Consider the following 21,234-nt stretch of genomic DNA (forward strand, 5'->3'; position numbering starts at 1 on the left):
ATGACTGGTATCTTTACAAGAAGAGGAAATTTGGATGAAGACACACACAGATGTAAGACAATGTGAAGATACAGGGTGAGGGCAACCCTCTACAAGCCAAGGAGAGAAACCTTGGAATAGATTCTTCTTTCTCGATCTTCAGAAGGACCCAACCTTACAGACGTCTTATTCTTGGACTTCCAGCCTCTAGCACTGTGAGAAAATAAATTTCTATTTTAAGCCATTCAGTCTGTGGTACGTGTTATGACAGCCCTAGAAAACTAATAGAGATCTGCTTCTGCCCTCACAGCGCAATTACATTTAGTTTGTGAGTCTGGTCCTGCACCGCCTCGCTTCTGCTGGTACCTTCCATTCGATCCTGGCTGCTGCACATACTGGATCTTTGCATGTCCTCCCACCCTTGCCTCGGGACCCAAGCCTTTTTGGATCCCAGCTATCATGAGGGAGAACAGGAATGAGTTTTGGCCTGAGGAAGAAGAAGAAGCCCAAATCTAACAAATCCAGTAATTACAAGTAGGTAACTCAAAGTTGGAACCTATGCCATACATGCCTTCAAAGGAACATACCCCCAACATGATAGAACCATGAATCATCCGCTAAGCCGTATTATTAGTGGTTTTTTAGAATTTTTGGTGTTTTTATTAAATAGCATCGCATATCAAGTTTGATAGAGTGGATTATGAGATTTTATTCTGAATAATCTATACTAATATTTAAAGCAAAATGAAAAGTTCCAGATTATGAAGAGCACAACGTGTGTATTTGCTTTGGTTGTTCACCCTAATTGATGTCATCAGCTAGATCTGAAGATCCAATAAAAGAAGTTCAGATTGCCCATAAACTTCCCAAGTTGAAGGATATAAAAATAAATTTTCACTCTTTATTATGAGCACATCTATTACATCATGTCTTCTACACTGTGGCGGAAAATGAAACACCTTGAGCCAAAGTGTGACACGTAGATTTTTCTAGAAGCCCAGCTCCATGCAGCAGGGTGGAGCAAAGGCTTGATTCCAAACCCTTTCCATGGCAGTTGCAGTGGAAGAAGACTTGTGTACATTTATGAGTAGTTGGAATTAGCTCCAAGGAAAGTTCTCCGTGGACACAGTGAGAAATGCTAAAAAGAAATTTTAACCTTTGCGACCAAAAATGCTTTTTTAAATGTAGATTTCAAAATTTGGGGAAGGGGGGAATGAGTCATCTGTTATGTAGAGTCATAGCACAACTTTTGAATATAAGCTATTTATCCAATAAGCCAATAAATGTAATTTAAGCCAATAAATATACAATATAAGCCAATAAATGTAATTTATTTTCCACTGTCCCATTAAGGAATATAACACTCCCTTACAGAGCAGATTAAGAAAAAAAATAGGTATTACTATGTCTGCTATTATGTAACTTTTCTCAAGGTAAGTGCTGCATGAGAGAAAGTTAACAGGTCACTCACCATTGCTCTTCCTCTCTCATGAGGGTGTGGGAGGTATTTATTAAAAGCTGCAATATGTTTCTCTCTCTACAGCTTACTTAAATTGCTTTTGTAGAGTATCAAACACATTTGCAAAATTAAGAGCCTCCATATAAAAAGTTTACTTATGGCACTTCTTTTGTGCCAAGAACTAAATCTTAGGCATTAAGCTTTAGTTCAAAAGGAATATTTGGCTCTCTGAAAGTACAGAATACAGTGAGATAACTGGTATAATTCTTCAGCTCTGTTGACATGGCAAAATGGGCCCAGATTTGTATATCTTTATAGTTCTTTTCAATGAGAGAATCTTAAATATTTTCTATTAAATAAACAGGTCCATAGAGAAATTGGACAATGTAGGTATTTTAAATATAAGATGTAACCAAGGGTTTTAGTGGCTCTAATTCACCATGGTTGATTGAGATTCTGTCATGAGCAAGAGATAGTCATTGGCTTAAGCAAGTAGACCAGTCATAAAATATCAGATTTCTTCAATCTGGTTTCACTCCTGGGGGCTCAGAATGTTAGAGCTGGAAAGCAGTAAACTTTACTAGCTGGATGATCAAAGACCCTTGATTAGTTTGAGATTTTAGCCTTTGATTCACAAAGTATTTGTTAAGCACCTAATATGGGCCAGGCATTATGTTCTACATTGTAAATAAAGAAGTGAATAAGACAGACCCAATCCTTACCCTCAAAAATCTTACATCTGGGGAAAGATGATTAAATAATAATTCCCCCTATGAGACAAATGCTATGGGACAGGATCAGAGAGCTTGAGAATGTCTAGAAGAAGCACATGATGCAGATGTGGTGGGTCCAGGGGACCTCCTAGAGCTAAGTAAGAGACAGCTATTTTGAGACCTAAGGGATAAGTAGAAGTTATCAATGCAATACAGATGAAAGATGGGTGGGTTTGCTTGTGGGGGGAGCATCATGGGAGGTGGGAGGGGAAGCCTGTGGAGGCAGAATAAGGTAGGCTTTGGAAACCATGTTAAGGAGTATGGTCATTGTCCAATGGCAATGGAAAGCCACAGGAAGATTTGTTCAGAATGACATGATCAGATTTCTGTTTGAGGAAGGTCACTCTATACTGTGGCTGATGGACTGAAGAACAGGAGGCAAGACTGGCAACAGAGGGACCAATTAGAAGGCGGAATTATAGGGGCTCCTGGGTGGTTCAGTAGTTAAGAGTCTGCATTCTGCCTGGGTCATGATCCCAGGGTGCTGGGATCAAGCCCCGCATCCGGGCTCCCTGCTCCGCGGGAAGACTGCTTCTCCCTCTCCCACTCCCCCTGCTTGTGTTCCCTCTCTCACTGTGTCTCTTTCTGTCAAATAAATAAATAAAATCTTTAAAAAAAAAAAAAAGAAGACAATTATAATCCAGTTACGGTAGTATCAGGGAAGATGAAATGTCTTAGTTCCTGAGATAGAAGCCTCCAAAGTGACCTACTGATTATGTGGGGAATGAAGCACTGGAAAGAGTCAAGGTTACCCCTCCCCCCAGCTTTCTTTCCTGAGTAGAAATATGAGCAATCTGCATCAGGAAGATAGGAAGAACCACTTGTCTTGTTGGAATACTAGAACTTGGAGGTGTATGTCTTAGCCAATAGGAAGTCCTTAAAATTATGGAAGTATAATAATGTAAATAGTTCAGAATATTTTTTCTACTTCAGATGAAGGATGCCTTTTCTAACTGTACAGGTCTAAGTGGCACGAGCTATTTTTCAATCTTCAATTGGGAGCAGCAGTTTATGGGCTGCAGATAATTGAACGTCTTCCTTTTATGTTGGTTCGTGAAAATGTGAAACTGTCACTGCTAAAAGCCATGCAGTTTCTCCCTGAATAAATGAAAATTCTGTGCACATCTGCATTTGTTCAGGTTGTTGTGTTCCTAGAAGGAGCTCAGGAACACCTGCTTACATTCTGATCGATGACCAAAGTTTATTCTGCCTCTAACTGTGAATTAAATATACAGCTGCTAGAAATGTCAGCAAAGTCACATAAAAAGGATTCTGATTCACTGCTGTTCTACTATTAAATAATCAGTGCTCCTGTCACATTGAATTGAATGTAAAACAGCCTGTGGCTATTATTCCTCTGGGAAATCCTTTAAAATGCCCCCTCTTTATCCCCCATTAAAATCAAGTGGGCAGGGTAGATACATTATATTACAGGTGGCTGAACCAATTGAATGAAGTCACTTTTTTCAAATAAGCAGCTTTCCTGTTTGTTCTGCTCTAGTTCTTGAACAACCTGGCTGATTATCATTAAATCTGGTGTCACCCCTAAAGAACAATCAGACACTGCCTAGGTTTAGATTCATGGATCAAGCTGCTGTCTAAAAGCAACATGATGGACAATGTTTTTAAATTTCCTTTTTTTAGGAATCTCACCCATATAAGGAAAATGTATTCTTTCTATAGAAATTGTTTTAGAAGTTGCCAAGATACAAACTACCTTTTTATAAAATTAGCGTCTTCTAATAAACAAAAGGCAGAAAAGTTGCCATCCTCTGTCAACAAAGCACATTTGCCAGAAAGAAGGAGGGAAGGAAGGGAAAGTGAGAAAAAGGGGAAAGTGTGAGTGTGCATGCTCACATGCGTGTGTGTGTGTGTGAGAAAGAGAGAGACAGACAGAAGCGCATCTTGTGGAATCAGCCACGAAGGGAAGAGTTGGCCACAGTAACCACTGTTAGTGATTCCACATGTGGTTCGTAAACCTAACCCTTCCTACATGGTAGGGGAACTCCTCATACTGCTACTAATGAAAAGAAAAATCTGTCCCCACCAAAACCACTATGAAGAAATGGTTTTACTTAACAAAGATATTTCCATACAATTCTCAGTGGCAGGGTCGACAGCAAAAGTGTGTTGTCATTTCAGCTATTAGGAAATCTCTAGGAAACAACTACTTTTCTCCCATCCCTGTCACTTTAGTGATAATTTTCTAGAATAAATGTTTCTAATTGTAGTCCTTTGGCTGCAGGGTGGGAGGGGGCCTTAGAAGGGAAGAGACTGTGGGGAGTATGAAGGGTGGGAAGAAGAGGGGAGTCTGAACGTTTTAGCCACAGATTTTTTGTTTTTCTTCTATTTAGTGACATCAGAAGGGCTTCAGTTTAGATCTGGGATGGGTTTTCTTTCTTAATAAGGTCACTGAATGTCTTTGAGCTATAGTTTCCTCTTCTATAAGACAGGGTGTGTGAATATATTTCGCATGGGGTAGCTGTAAGGATTAAATGTATAGAAATTGCCAGTCACACCAGAGGTGTTGATAAATGCTATTCTCAGTAGGACGGCTCTTCAAGCACCTTTGTGCCCGCCTGCTCCAAAGACCCCAGCAGCACAGTGATAAAAACATACAAACAGAAACAGCAAAATCATGCACTAATGTAGACAACAAACTAGGAGATATAAGAGCTGGGCCAATGAGTGTACTACACGGTCTTCTTTCTCCTAGCGGGTCCGTAGCACTTCTCCATATGTTAACTTGCTTTCTTGATCTTAGAATATTGAGACTATGGTTCTCAGCTCTATGTTTATCATGATAACATTGCAGGTCAACAGGACAATTTGAATTGCTAATATAATGCACTCTGGTGCATTATCTATTATTACCTTATTGTTTATTAATAAAGCCCTTTAGGCAAAAGATATCACATAAAGATAGTAAATCATAAGATATTTGCAGAACTCAAAATGGAAGTTCAGGGGTAAAATCAGCTGTAATATTTTGTGAGCCCACACAAGCTGTGGATCGGTGATTTTGAGGACCCTAAATATCCTCTTTGCTGCTCGTATAGTCATCTATATAAGCCACCAGTTTGGTTCAATTTCTTGAGATACTTTTTCTTCTTATTTGATTGCACTCAGTTTTCATGTCAGCCCTAACACTCCATTTGCTACAGACAATGAACACTAAGTTGTCTTACTGCAAATAAAAAGTACAGAACTGAGTCAATAGTGCTTTGGTTGTTGATTCCAGAAGAATGCAACATGTTTCCTTGCTGACAGGAGACCCATGAGTTATACTTGCGTCTTCATTTGAACACTAAAGAAGAAGAAAAGGCTTCTTTGAGAGAGAAGGAAACAAAATTCCTAACTAGAACCTTGAGACCACATCAAGATAGTTAGGCAAAGTCATTTACCGTTCAGGGTTTCTGAGAGCTGAAGATTTCACTTTAACGAGATTGTCCAAGCCTTCACTGTTCGAAAGAGAAAAAAAAAAAGTTCAGATTAGGGATAGGTTTTTGGTTGGGCTAGGTCAATAAAGCGACATTATAAATCCACTCCACCCAGGGGCAACAGGCAGATGAAAACATGAAATGACTGCTTTTATCTGATTACCCCTGACTGCTTCTGGTCACTGCAGGATTCACTTTGATGAGGTTATCCAGATCCTGGTTTCTTTAAATAGAAAAATAAAAGGAGAGCAGGTTAATGATAAAGTTCTTTTGGCAGGAGGATTCAGGTTACAAATCTGCTTGAAATAATAATAAAACAAAACGTTCTCCTTGACCAAAGCACAAAAATGAATATAGTTCTATTACCTCTGGTTGTTGGTGAGAGTTTCAGGATTCACTCTGATGAGCTTATCAAGATCTTGATTTCTTTAAGTGAAAAAAAAAAATTAGAAATTTGTTAATTTGTGTTAGAGATAATGCAGGTTCAAGTTGGTTGGAATTAGAAGAAAGGATTAGCTACCTTATCACTTAGTATGATACATACTGGTTGGGCACAGAACAGCCTTGAAATAAGTTTCCTAGCTTTAGGGGGGACAAATTTTGCTGGATTGGAAGAGAAGCTGCTCAGACTTAACATACTTCAAAGCCAGAGCACATCCATGGGGCCACACCGGCAGGCATTCACAGCAAACATCTGGTGATTAACAACTTTAAACTCTGCAGTGTTTTAACATTATGGACATACACTCTGATTTTTCTGTCCTTTTCCTTGTTATTTTTAAGATCATATTCACCAACTGAAGATATTTTTTTTAATAAGCTCTAAAATTGGAATTATACTTAGCCTAAGGCTTGGCATGGAGAATTCCAGCAATCCATTAAATTGGTGACTTTTCTTTCCTTTACAATAAATAAAAAGCTGAATTAAACGCAGCTGTTCATGGTCAAATGACTTACAGACTCTGAAGACTTCCTATTGGAAGCCCCACCAGTTTCTTTTCTCAGTCACAAACAGTATTTCTTCCCACATAGTTTGCTGCCATTCACTGCCTCAGTGTAATACCTTGTTTTAAGGGCTAGCAAGTGATGATTCTTCAAAGTGTTCCTTTAAACCCCTTTTTAATATTTATTTAGAGAAATAAGATAGTCTGTCATGGCAAGAAATTGCAGGACTGAGAACACCTGCTTTTCAGTACCATCTTGGACAACAACCTGCCTGTCTTCCCTACACCCCAACAGCAGTCCTTTTTCCTTATAGAAAAGTAAGAGACATTTTGCCTGTCAAAAAGATTGAAACAAGGTTAAGGACTGAAGGGGAGCCATTTAGAGCTTCATCACCAAAAAGTTCTAAGAAAAGGTCTGCATTTCCCTCCCCAGTCCTAATATTCCCATAGAATGTGCTTCCCAGCTTCTGGCTTCACTCAGTTCCTTCTTTCCATCATCATTCTCAGATTTTCATGGTAGACAGAAAGCCGCTAATTGAATTTTCACTGTTTTGAATTATCTCCAATAATAGTATTCGCAATTAAAGATAATCAATTGATGTCTCCAATACCATTAAAGGAATGATTAACATATGACAGCTATCCAAAATATAATTTCCTTGCATGAACTGATTGCAAATCTGTTATAAAGCTCAACTGTGCCTAAAAGACAATAATCTCTAAAGTGAGGTTATTGTACACCTTAAACTAATGTAAGACTGTATGTTAACTACACTGGAATTAAAATAAAATAAAATAAAATTAAATAAAATTAAATTAAATTAAATTAAAGTGAGGTTAATTTTACATATTAGAGGAAAAATACAAAGAACAAAACTTTGTAGAGGAGATAATAAATTCAAAGGCCACAGTCTTTTAACGTATAAATTAATCACAATATTTCTTAGTGTAACTACATATAATATTTGTGTACCAGCATAATTAGAGTAAGCTGCACACACAACCATGAGAACTTGCATTTTTCACTGTTCTGATGAGCAGAGAAAATCTGATTTATCCAATAGCCTAGAACAGTGATATTCAAATTACTGTTTCATAAAGCCGATTAAGAAATACATTTTGTATCACAGCCCAATACTCTCTTTCCAGACAGACAGACATACATAAGCAAACACAAATTTCATTAAATAATACCTTTACTACATAAGAACTGTCATATTTTCCATTCTAATTAATTTTATTTAATTGGGAAAAATACTGATTGCCACTCACTACATTAATTACAAGACCCTTTAACTGGTTTTGACCCACAGTTTGAGAAATCCTAGCTTAGAAAATATAGAAATGTATGCTATATTCTACCACTACTCCTAAAAAGACAGCACGGTGTTTTTAACAAAACAAGGATCTTGGTATCAGTTCTGAATTGCCTTGATTGATAGCATCATGCAGTTTATCTCAATGAATTGAAACTAACAAATTTATACACCTTTTTTTTAGGCCCTGGATCCCTGCACACACAGGAATCTCATATCTAAAGTTTATCCAGGAAAAATGTAACTCTTCCTACTCAAGTGACTGCTTTCATTTGTTTTTGCTTTAAGGATGTAGGAAAGAGATGTATTAGAATATTTAGCTATTATTACCTCCATGTAGTTGAAGAGCTATAAAGTTTTGCAGTCACTTGCACATTTGTGCCATTGTCATCTATGAAGTCATATTTCAAGGGACCCTGTGGAACAGTAAAGGACGCTTCCTGGCTGTTCCATGGCAAAAGCAACAATCCTAGCTTTATAAGCCTCCACTATTTCTGGAGGTACTTAATTAACTTTCATTTACTTTTATTTTTTTAAATTTTTTTAATTGAAGTATAGTTGACATATTAGTTTCAGGTATACAACAGTGATTTGACAATTCTATACATTATGAAATGCTCACCACAATAAGTGTAGTTACCATCTGTCACCATACAAAGTAATAATCTTATTAAAAATGAACAGAGGACCTAAAAGGCTATTTTTCCAAAGACAACATCAAGATAACTTTCATTTAAGATCAAAGTTCGTGTGCTGTGATTTCAAGAACAGGAGTTGGTCTGGGAGTTAGAAAAAGTCACAGGAGACTATGAGATTTTTGCCCCTGGCCTCAACATTCTCATCTGTAAAATGAGGAGACTGGACCATTTCTAAGAATCTGCCTATCCCTAACATCTTCTACTCCTAGGAATCTATGAATATGAGCTTGATTGCCTGTCATGTTTATTAAATTAGCTAGTCAATGTCTCTTTTTCTTTTTAAATGCAATGTCCTGACAATGCATTCTACATTCAGCAAGCAGAACATGAGTGTTCCAAAATGTAATATATTAAATTGACAACCTATTATTCTCTTGGAGTAACATCTCTGTGCCCCCAGTACATAATTAGCTTTAATCTATGATAAATGCCTGCTGTTAATAAGATTAAGTATGTCTACTGAATTCTCTTTTTGGCCTCCATGGCCTATAATTATACCTAATGTGCAACTAATGATACCTGGTTGTAAGCTTCAAACCTGGTAGGTGCTCAGTAATTATTCACTGCCTAGCAGATCAAGAACTACTACCAGTCTTCTACCAGTTTTCTCTGTGATCCTGGTCAGATCACTCAATCTTTGTGAGTCTGTTTCCTCTTCTGGAAATGGAATAGGTTTGACTGGAACAGTGGTTTTCAAAATTATTCAAACTAACAGGTCTGGGAGTTCTCTCAGGTTCCTTCCTTCATCTCTAAGATTTTGCACTTTTATATGTACCAACTAAATTCAATAAGGGAAATCATGAGAACATTCTTAAGAGATATGTGTGTGTGTGTGTGTAATCCCTTATATATAACATATATAATTCCCATATAAATGGGAGTAGTGTGTAACAGTATAAAAATCCTCATATAACCAGAGGCAAAGGTGAGTTTTATCATCTTACAGATACTACCTAAAGAAATAACAAATTTTAGGTCCCTAACTTTGCTGGGAGCATCAAACCATCTAAGAAACAATATACCTCATAAAATTTCCACTGACTACCAGAGAACACTCTTTAAAACTGAAGTACATGGTATTGCTGATGATGAATCTAATAAAGCATTCTAGGTCTTTTTAAAAACTATTATTAAAACATTTTCATCAGTTCCAAAGAAAAGGTATTAACATCAATACTACAAAGAAAAAACAAATATAGCACATAGACCAGCTATGTTCCTACGCCAGTCACTCCCTTCAATTGCTTTACGTGAGGCCAAAAGAAGTGAAGTCACTACCAAATTATTTTCTCCAGCTATCGCTCCTTCTTGCTAGTAACAGATAGACATTTATTTCCGGGAACATATAAAAATTGTGACGGCTTTTCAAGACCTATATTCAGTTTGCCCACAGAATGACTGTAAACCATTTATGTTTGTATTGTACTTAAAGAGGAAAAAAACAAAACAGAACAAATAACATCTTTCTCTTTCCCAGCCATGTTTTTGACAGCTTTGGGGCGCACATTAATAAGTTCATCAAGACCTTCTTTCCTGCTAAAACGAAATAAAATAAAAGTTCAAATTCAGCTGGAAACCTGCAAATTTTATGGCTGACATTTTTTTCTTTTGACACATGTGGACCATACAATGGGATCCTAGATAAAAAGTAATGTTTACCAAGTTTCTACTTTACAAAGTTTTTAAAAATCCTCAAAACAACCTACTGAGGTAGATATTACCATCCTCCCCTTACAAATAAGAAATAGAGCTCCATGGAAGTTAAGCCTCTCTTTGGGGCCAGGTAGGAGGACATAACAGAGGATGAACCAGGTTCAGAACCATAGCACCTGGACCCTCACGCTCCTTCCCACTATCATCCTCCCTCTATGTTCACGGTAATTCCTTATATCTGCACCATGCTTTTTACCATCATCACAGTAATCCTGAGAGAGGTACCTTGGAGTTACTCTCTCATGCTTTTCTTGACCTTTGACCCCAGATATAATGAGTCTTAACTACTCAAGAAGACAGAAATATATTCAATGTCATGCGAAAATATTATGGTCAAGTATAAGAATGCTATGTCACCAATTTTCTCGAGTCATTTAAAAACTAATCCTTGGGGGGCGCCTGGGTGGCTCAGATGGTTAGGCGTCTGCCTTCGGCTCGGGTCATGATCCCGGGGTCCTGGGATCGAGTCCCGCATCGGGCTCCCTGCTCCTTGGGAGCCTGCTTCTCCCTCTGCCTCTCTCTCTCTCTCTGTCTCTCATGAATAAATGAAAAAAAACCCAAAAAACAAAAAACAAAAAAACTAATCCTTGGGTTTGTGAAGGAGTAGAAAGTCAATATTCTTTGTTTTATTCAGTTTTATGAACTAACGATTAACTATAAATTTATAGTAATGACCTAGTTATGCTATGATTGTATCAAAATGGATTTCTCAAGTAGTAATTATACAGAATTCGCTTCAATATTGTAATGAAATAAATTGAAACAATGAAAAAAGAAGAGTCTAGCCAGCATCACTACACATCAACAAATCAATTTGTTCTCATTTTTTTCATGTCCCCTTTCAGAATGCCCTTAGCCAAATGATTAGTCTTATTTTTTGGCAGAAATTGGAGACTTGCTCAGGAGTCTTCAATAATCTTGATAAATCTACCTTGTGTTTGCTGAGGGAATGTGTTTGGATCCTAAAAAAATGATTCAAGTTGCAACAGCTGGTAAAATAAATTAAAATCAATAATAATCTGTACATTTTTTTCAACTTTAATATTACATTAAGAAATTATTGCTAACTTAAAACTTCATCAGGGATGCCTAGGTGGCTCAGTCAGTTAAGCATCTGCCTTCAGCTTAGGTCATGATCCCAGGGTGCTGGGATCGAGCCCTGCATCGGGTTCCCTGCTCAGCGGAGAGCCTGCTTCTCCCTCTGCCTGCTGCTCCCCCTGCTTGTGCTCGCTCACTCTCTCTCTCTGACAAACAAATAAATAAAATCTTTAAAAAAAAACCTTCATCATTACTTGAATTCTTTTTAGCCCTATGTAAAAGCAGATGGCTATGAATTCATATCTTATACAATTATGTATATATGAGAATTTAATTTAGTTTTATTCTTGTTTCTTTCAAGACAACCTCAAATTTAAATTGCTCTTAAGCTTTTTATTCTCCATATCACATTTTGTAGTAGAATTAGCATTTAGGATATTTTGGGAGGTTGTAACAAACAAGAGAAAAATATAAAATTGTTTGTCATTTCCAGGTATTCCTTGCTTCTCTCCCCTCCAAAAAATAACAAAAACAAAAGCAAGCAAACAAAACAACAAAACCTGGAACTTTTAAAAAACAGAGTATTTCCTGATTCCAAGGTATACAGGTAATACACATAACGTGAATGTGTAACATTGAGGCTACTCTAAGGTATCAATTAAATCACTTCAGAATTGCACTTCATGCAAGGCTAAATCAGAATAAGGAAGACTTTTGGTTTACATAAATTGCTTTTATTCTAAACACCCAAATAGGCAATCATAGCTCTAAAGAGACATTTCTATTACCACGCAATGGGCTCTCATACCAGCACTAACCCCAAAGGCCTAAACAAGTTGCCTAATTTGATATACATTATCATTGGGCACTATGTTATATATCCTGAAGGGAAAAAGGCCAGAAAGGTTTGTATCACTTAAGGAATCTTTAGAATTAACTTGTAAACTAATTTTATCACGTACGTATCCTTTCATGTAAATTATTGCATCCTATTATGTTGAACTATTATGCTGAAATAGAATTATGTTGAAATCCCAAGCATGGAACACAAACCCCATACTGATAAGAGATATTTTAAGAAATTCTTTATCCTCCATTAAAGCCCACAGCCCGGGAGCCCTGAGCAAGGACTTGAACACTAGGTTTATGACACAAAGCTGTTGGTTTTGTGTCCCATCACTGGTTGTCTTGATGGTAGAACAATGAATTACATTTTTTTTTAAGTTAAATAGGAAAAAACAGAAGAGTTCCATGAACCTCACCTTTGGTTAGTTCTGTTTGTTTCAGGAGACACTTTGATGAGGCTGTCAAGACTTTGGCCCCTTTAAAACATGGAAGAAATGATCAGATCAGTGGTTGATTTACATCACATGGCTGCAAATATTAAAACCGAGAAACATTTTTTGTTATAAAAATATTTTGTTAGAAAATATTTATGAATACAGAGACCATCTCAAAGGATTGGAGTTTTCCAGTGCTGTGAATATATATTTTTGGACCTACCTACTGCTGCATAGAAATAATAAACAATAACCACCGGTTTTAGAAAATTCATGATGTGCCAGGCACTGTTCAAGTGATTTACGTGATTTATATAAGTGAATCCTCACATCAATTATTCAATATAGGAAGTATTACCATCCCATTTTCTCAAAGGGAAAAACTGAAACAGAAAGATTAAGTGAAAGCACAGTACTCTAACTCAAGAGCGCTTGGCTCTTTCCATGATACCAACCATCGTGTTGGCACTTAGTAATTGCATTAGCACTGAAGTGACTAGACAGCACCTGGTCCAATTTCCTTACTGTGAGGACAAGGAAACAAGCCCTCAAAGGGGAAGTGGCCAATCGCATTTTGCACAGTTAGTGAGGGCAGAGCTAAGGCCTAGGCCCACATCTATGGTCTCCCGTCTAGTCTCTTTCCCCCCTCCTGTGCCATCCTCTGCTTAAGAAGAATAAACAAATCAATGAACATAAGTGTCTTGTCCATTCTTGGAAATCAACTGTGCATCTAATTAATCAAAGGTTATCTCCATTACATTAAGAATTAGTTGACCAAAATCTTCAACACTTTAGATATGAGGTCATGGAAGTCACATGATTTTTCTTGAGCTATTATTGAGCTGTCAATCTGCTAAAATGTTAATTTAATTATATTTTTAAGCATTGGTATGTATAAAACAAAAAAACCAGAAGCTTATTAAATCTTACCCTTGCATGCTTTTTCCTGTTCTTGGAACCACTTTGATGAGGTTATCAAGATCTTTGGAACTTAAAAACAAAAAACAAAAATGGTAAGTAAAAATGGAATTAAATCAACTAAGTATTTATTTAAAAGATATATGTGCTCAAGATGAGTTTTACTATTAAGTTTTGAGAAAAATCATACCAGTCTTTGTCCTTAATTTTTAAAGTACAAATTTTGACCTCCATACAAATCATCAATATATGGCTCAGATTCCTATTTACCCTCAAAATAAAACCATAACTTTAGGGCAATATTGAGTTTTAAAAAAATCAATTAGCAACTATGTAATGATTTGCCAAAAACTTTCGCCTGCCTCCCCAACAAGTATTCCATCTAACACTGTAGCTGTTACTAAACTGTATTTTGTTAATAATTTCCATTTATAGTGCCTTCTTGCTTTAAAGGGATTTTATATCCATTATTTCACTTGATGCTTACAACAACCAAGTGACAAAGGTAGACCACACAGTTATAAATGATCCTCATTTTATAACTAAAGAAGCCTCAGCTCAGAGTGTTCTAGGGACTTGCTCAAAGGCAAGTAATGGGAAGTAATGGATTTCAAGCTTCCTGATTCCAACCCAAAGATTTTTTCCACACAGCTTTTCTGATGAGGGACACAAATTGATGCAGGCAGGGAAGGAAGAAAGATAAGACATAATCTTCACCTTGCGTTACTTCTGTTTACTTCAAGAGTCACTTTAATGAGATTGTCAAGGCTCTGGCCCCTTTAAACATTGAAGAAAAATGATGAGGTTAATGATAGATTAATACCAAATGAATAAAGCTATTTATTAAAACTCGGAAACAGGACAAACACTGAGATCATGCCAAAGAATGGAAGATTGTTAAAAGCAATGATGCAGAAGTATGTAGGGATTTATACATCTCTGAGACTCAATGAGACAGTATTTTAATCTTAGAGCCTTTAGGTCAGTTGCAAACACTGTACTGGGACTCTGTCTCTATTATGATTCATTTAATGCTATGCTCTAAACCTTTGATAGGTGCACTGAACATTTTGTAGTAGTCTATATACGCATCTCATGGAACATTCCAGAAAGCATATCCTCTCTTAATATCAACCTCCAACATGCTGTGGGAATTTAAAATCAACTTTGGAGAATCCATATTTTGTAAAATTTACATTCATTAGCAGATTTTCTATTCACAACACTGGATTAAGAATAATATACCAATTTGTTGAGGTCCATGTTATACAACCTGGTATCTGTGTCTGGTACTTATGTGTTCAAATTACAAATCTGGACTAGTTTTGTTGGCAACAAACAATAGGAAGATTAAAATCTACAGAGTTCTGAAATGTAAGCTATATTTACTATAATAAAAAAACTCCATGTAGTCACTAAAAACATGTCAGTATTTTGTTGTTACCCTTGAATATATTCTGTTTCTGATCTTAATGGAATTTTGTTTTTCATATTGTTTCTATGTGTTTTCCACGAACACAGCACAAGCCAATGCCCCTCTGATCTACAGAGGATGCTACATGGGCAAAGGACATCTACAGAAGGTACACCCTGTTTCTCCATGCCCTGTGGTCCTACTAAGATGGTATCACAAAGTCTCTGAGGTTGCATCTATACAACATCAAAGATACAGATATTTGGAAGCAACCAGATGTTGACCCAAGTTTTTACTTGTATCCAGATGTCTGAGAATGTATATACCCAGGCTAAAAGCAGCAATAAAAAAATGCAGACCTTTTCCATGCAAAATGAAACAATTAACCCAACAGAGGCAACTATTCTATCCCAGAATACCCCTTGTTGATGTTTTTTTTTTGTTTTTTAAAGGTTTCATTTATTTGACAGAGAGAAACACAGGGAGAGAGGGAACATAAACGGGGGAGGGGGAGAGGGAGAAGCAGGCTTCCCGCCGAGCAGAGAGCCCGATGTGGGGCTCGATCCCAGGACCCTGGGATCATGACCTGAGCCAAAGGCAGACGCCTAACGACTGAGCCACCCAGGCGCCCCCCCCCCTTGTTGATGTTTTTTTACCTCTTGTTAATTTTTGCCTAAATGAAGTATGTGAGATTTGAATGCCAGAGTCTGAGAAAAAAATTCCCAGAATTCTATTTCCAGATTTGAGTACTTAAAAAAAAAAATAACACAACAGTTAAGTATTGTACCCCTTCCCTTGTCATACTTTTGTTGATTCTGGAGTTCACTTTGATTATATTGCCAAGAACTTGATCTCTTTAAACATATTAAAAATATATAAGTGGAAGGTTATTTAAATCTCAAAGTAAATAAAATCAATAAAGTGGAGTGTGCTAATTAATGTAGTCATTTAAACTAGTATTTTGAGCTAAACTGTGAATTAATGCCTCATAGTATATATATCCTCAGTATTCATTCATTCTTTCAATCCACAAATATTTATGGAAACCTGTGAATAATACAGACATAGGCTTTGCCCTCATGAGGCTTCTATTCTAACTTGGAAAGAGGCAGGCAACATACAATCAAACATATAAATGAATGTCACAATTCCAGATAACAATACATGCTCTGAAGAAAAGAAGGACTGCCTGGTGCCTGTGGTACTGGGGTTGGAGGAGGGGGTGGTGACAATTACAGTCAATGGTCAGAAATGACAAGATGGGGGTAAAGCCAGTCCCAAAGTGGGAATAGCATATGCAGAACTCGTAAGGTAAGAAGGAGCCAGGAATAGAAAAAAAGATTAATGGAGCGCCTGGGTGGCTCAGTTGGTTAAGCGACTGCCTTCAGCTCAGGTCATGATCCTGGAGTCCCAGGATCGAGTCCCGCATCAGGCTCCCTGCTCAGCGGGGAGTCTGCTTCTCCCTCTGATCCTCTTCCCTCTCATGCTCTCTGTCTCTCATTCTCTCTCTCTCAAATAAATAAATAAAAATTAAAAAAAATAATTAAAAAAAAAAGAAAGAAAAAAAGATTAATTTGGCTGGACTGTATTGAACAAGTAAGAGACCATTGCTGAGGGTTAGAATTGTAATCTACCTGAAACGGAAAAACACTGTAATTTTTTAATAAGAGAGGGAAGATGATATAGTTTTGCTTTTAAAAGATCGACAGAACTTAATTACGTGTAGTGAAAGAAAAAGACAACTACTGTCCCTAAAAGCTCTCATGAAGCGCGTGGGCGTGCACACACACACACACACACAGTGCCTACTCCCAAATACATGGACACAGATGCACACACATAGACATCCATGTACACATGAACTCATATACACACAAAAGCATACAGATATACATATATTTATGCACATGTAAGCATGTGTGCACTTTTACGCCATCACACACGGGACATTTGCAAAGACACGCACACCCATACATATACACACACTCATGCAAACACAGGCACACACACATAAAACATTTGCATGTATACACATGTGCACACATAGACATGCACACAGAAACACACCGACATATGAAAAACAATAGGTGATGATTTAAACTACTCTTCTAAATAAAAATTAGAAAGGAAAACATGGATTTTTCTTGGAGAATCAAAGTCAATTAAATATTTGAACAGTATGTAAATCATTAACAGAATATAATTCACCTAAATCTTTATTATTGTTAACAATTACTTATACCCACTCTGTGCCAGGCATGAGTGTTATGATCCCTGTTTTGTGGATGAGTAAGTGGAAGCATGAGGACACAGCTAGCAAGTGACCAAGCCAGAATTTGAACCCAGAATTTGAACTTCCTGCTCTGGTTACCTTCCAGGACCACCCAAGTAGCCAAGGAAATCGATGCTTTCTTCTCAGTCTATTGGGAGTCTCTAACTCAACTCCCTGGGTGGCTGGGCCTCTGACCATGTCATGCTGCTGAGAACAGGACAGCCAGACTGTGTAAAAACACCAGCTTTTCAGCTAGCTGAGCCCTTGCTCTGCTGACTGGGCCTGCAGGCATCAGTGACACATTTTAGAATCAACTAATAATATTATGTACTGAGTTAACTGAATGGAAAGAAATTCAAAGGAAACCACATGGAATTATTTGGTGCGCTGTTTGTGGCAACATACCAACAAGCTCAGTTTCAAATATATTCCGTCTGCTCTTTAAAAAATAAAAAGCAGGAGGACATAAGCTTTCCAGATTTACTTGACAGTTCATGGGTAGTGGAACTCTTTTAATGAAGTACACTTTGTTAAGCTCTTCATCTTTAAACATACATTATGTTTACATATGTTACACACAAATACACTAGACATGCACACATCATTCACACGTGAACACATCAAAGATACAGATATTTGGAAGCAACCAGATATATACACACACACTACTTATACATCCACATACATACACTTATATATATTTATATTGTGTATACGCACACATACACTATATAGACACACACATTTTGATGGCTAATTTCATATGTTAACTTGACTGGGCCACAGTGTGCCTAGATTTGGTCAAACTTTGTTTTGGGTTTGTCTGGGAGGGTGTTTTGGGGTGAGATTAACATTTAAATCTATAGACTGAGTAAAGTAGATGGTCCTCCCGAACATAGTGGGCCACAACCAATCAGTTGAGGACTGGAATAGAGCAAAAAGGCTAAGTTTGAAGGGAGTTTGCCTGCCTGACTGCTTGACCTAAGACATCTTCTTCTGGTGTTGGAAGTTAAACCATCAGCTCTCGTGATCCTTAGGCATTTGGATTTAGACAGGAACTGCATCACTGGCTGTCCTAGGTGTCCAGCTTGCAAACTACAAATCTTGGGACTTCTCAGCTTCTGTAAGAGCATGAGCCAATTCCTTATAATAAATTTCTTTTTCTCTCTCTCTCTCTATTTATACATATCCTATTGTTTCAGTTTCTCTGGAAAACCCTAATCAGTCCACGTACATACTCTTATACCCAAACCCTTATACATACACACTATTTATATATACACAAATACAATAATAAAAACACACACTGCTTACAAATACACACTTATACACACACACACACACACAAAGAAATCATTTAACTCAGCAGAGAAACTCAAATTCCTGTTTAATTTCTCAAAATCTACCTGATAGTAAGCTTCACCCAAAAATAAAATGTAAAAGATCACTTCTGGGTATCACTTGTATAAAACTGCTTAATATGATATGTTTGGAGAAAAGACAACTGGGTTTGAATTTCAATTTACTCTCCTGAATACAAACACTCAGGATTCCAATGTGCTTATGAATGCCAAAGGGAAGGGGGAAGCTTTAAATGTCTTACCTCTTGATATTTTTATTTGTTTCAGGATTCACTTTAATCAATCCATTGAGATCTTGTTTGCTTTGAATAAAAAAGTGAGTTTTAGAGAATGTTATTAAGTAAAACACTAATCAAGTGAACAATGACTGGAGAAGTAATGTGAGTCAGATAAAGTTCTGTACTGGATCCAGACAGAATATAAATTTCAACTCAACAAATCAGATATAATTGCCTATTCTGTTTTTAAATAATAAGAACAGTGTCAATAATAATAATAATCATATTTTTACAGTAAGAATATATGTCTTCATATAAAGTCAACCATTTCCCTAACCCAAGCTTTTTAAAAATATAATTAGATTATGATAAATACAAAGAGCAAGAAAAAAATACCTTACATGGTAGGAAAATTGACTCATTTCTTGGTGGGGGGGACAAGTCACCCTCATTAAAATGCACGGAGTAGTATTAAAGGGGATAACCTGAACCCCAAAAAGAGAATACTGTGAGGTTGGCAGAAGTATCATGACTTCACGCCCCTGCCACGTTGACAGAGCCGTGAAGAGGAGAAAAAGTGGCAGAATTTCCTTACTCCCAGTGGATACACCTGCCCAGCCCTCCCTTGGGCTGTCTTCTGAGACCAACATCCTTAGGGAAGCTGATTCACAAGAGTTTTAGTCAAGCCTCACTTTTGGCTATCTTTGTTATTTTATTTATTTTTTAAAACATTTTGTATTTATTTGACAGAGAGAGATAGTGAGAGCAGGAACACAAGCAGGGGTAATGGGAGAGGGAGAAGCAGGCCTCCCACAGGGCAGGGAGCCCGATGTGGGGCTCAATCCCAGGACCCTGGGATCATTAAGGCAGACACTTAACCATTGAGCCACACAGGCACCCCAGTAACTTTGTTATTTTAGAGATCCACCTTGAAAATGTTGTCAAGATCATGCATTCTTTAGATGCAAAGAAACTCATCTGGGATAAAAGGCAACTTACTATCAAATGCTAGGACAGTTCTTCAAAAAATAAGTGATTTTATTAGGAATAAGAAGGGAAGGTCATGTGGCCCACTGTTATTGTCTATCTCCATGCTAATAAAATATGGTTATGAAGTTAAAATGCCAAATCATTTTATCTTATTGATTGTTACTTACAGAAATCAGACTTAAAGACACTAATAATTCTTACCCAGTGGCGTTTTCAATTCCTTTGGGCTTTGCTTTGATAAGATTATCAAGGTCTTCACCTCTTTAAAAAAAAGTTTAGATCTGTTTCAAAGTATTATATATAAATAGTATTATATATTATATATAAATAGACATTCCATATTATTGATGATTAATTAAAAGCTTTTGGAGAAAATTATTGTACAGGAATTATATTAATTTTATTATAAAAATTGTCTATCAATAACATAGTTAAATTAATCTCTGGGATTTTATATTAGCCAAATGTAAATTTATAGAAACTGTTGTAGAGCCTCCGAAGTGAAAATCAGGGTGGTAGGGATCAGACACAGAAGACAGAAGGCAAACTCAGAGATGTGACCCCCTCAATGTCACTGAGAATATCACACAGTGAAATTTGGGAGAAAACCACCAAGATTCAGAAACATCAAAACAGTTCTCACCCTCTCCTAGTTTTATCTGTCCTGGCATTCACTTTGATAATCGTTTCGAGATCTTGGCTTCTTTGGAAAAAACAAACAAACAAACATGAAAACCTTGTGTTACTTAGGTTACACTCAGTTTTCTCCGAAATTTGTATAAACAAGAATGTCCCTGAAAGGATATCAGATGTTTCCAAGCCAAATGGCCAGAAAAACTTGGATGTAATTATTCTCAACTGAGCTCTGTTAATTTCCCCAGCAGTACTTAGTTTAAATCCGTTTAGAAGAACTTCCCAACATACCTCTCACTTTGCAATTTTGTCCTTTATATTTCTTAGTTTAAAAATAAGACTTGGCTCATGTTTTAATTGTTTAAGAAAATACAGAATAAGAGATTATGTAGCAGATTTCCTGCACTTACTTCAATGTAACTCAAACATGTGGTCCTATGGAAACAGCATTCATCATATTCCTTTGTTTACTCTCTGATAGGCCTATAAAGTGCAACAGTTCATCTGTGACCAAGGAAAGCATAACACTCCCATTTCTAACGAGGTGTGAGAAACTAACTTGAAAAAAGAGAGCCACAGCAAGGTAGGACTTTTACTTACCCTTTCTCATTTTTGTCAGTCCTTTGATTAACTTTAATAAGACTTCCAAGGCCTTGGTTTCTTCATAACATTGGAGCAGGGAGGACAGCAGAGCAACAAAAAGAGGAGAGAGAGTAATTCAATCTCTTACGGCAACAGCAGATTTCTCAGCACAAGAGAAAGATGTTACCAGTACTTAAAGCCTCAGA

General features: G+C 37.0%; 1 protein-coding gene across 1 annotated transcript in view; it reads right to left on the minus strand.

Annotated features, from left to right (window-relative positions):
* Positions 1-21,234, minus strand: part of SCEL (sciellin) — a 311,533-nt gene that overhangs the window by 20,066 nt on the left and 270,233 nt on the right. Inside the window, exons 19-28 of the mRNA XM_035003214.1 lie at positions 21,047-21,106; positions 20,457-20,516; positions 20,015-20,074; positions 18,848-18,907; positions 14,276-14,335; positions 13,571-13,630; positions 12,623-12,682; positions 6,018-6,077; positions 5,815-5,874; positions 5,616-5,672 (exon numbers count right to left, since the gene is read on the minus strand). Of these exons, the coding sequence (XP_034859105.1) occupies positions 5,616-5,672; positions 5,815-5,874; positions 6,018-6,077; positions 12,623-12,682; positions 13,571-13,630; positions 14,276-14,335; positions 18,848-18,907; positions 20,015-20,074; positions 20,457-20,516; positions 21,047-21,106 (597 nt within the window). The remainder of the gene's footprint in view (positions 1-5,615; positions 5,673-5,814; positions 5,875-6,017; positions 6,078-12,622; positions 12,683-13,570; positions 13,631-14,275; positions 14,336-18,847; positions 18,908-20,014; positions 20,075-20,456; positions 20,517-21,046; positions 21,107-21,234) is intronic.

The sequence above is a fragment of the Mirounga leonina genome, unplaced genomic scaffold, assembly GCF_011800145.1.
Source record: "Mirounga leonina isolate KUSES-001 unplaced genomic scaffold, KU_Mleo_1.0 Mir_127, whole genome shotgun sequence".
NCBI classification, from domain to species: Eukaryota; Metazoa; Chordata; class Mammalia; order Carnivora; family Phocidae; genus Mirounga; species Mirounga leonina.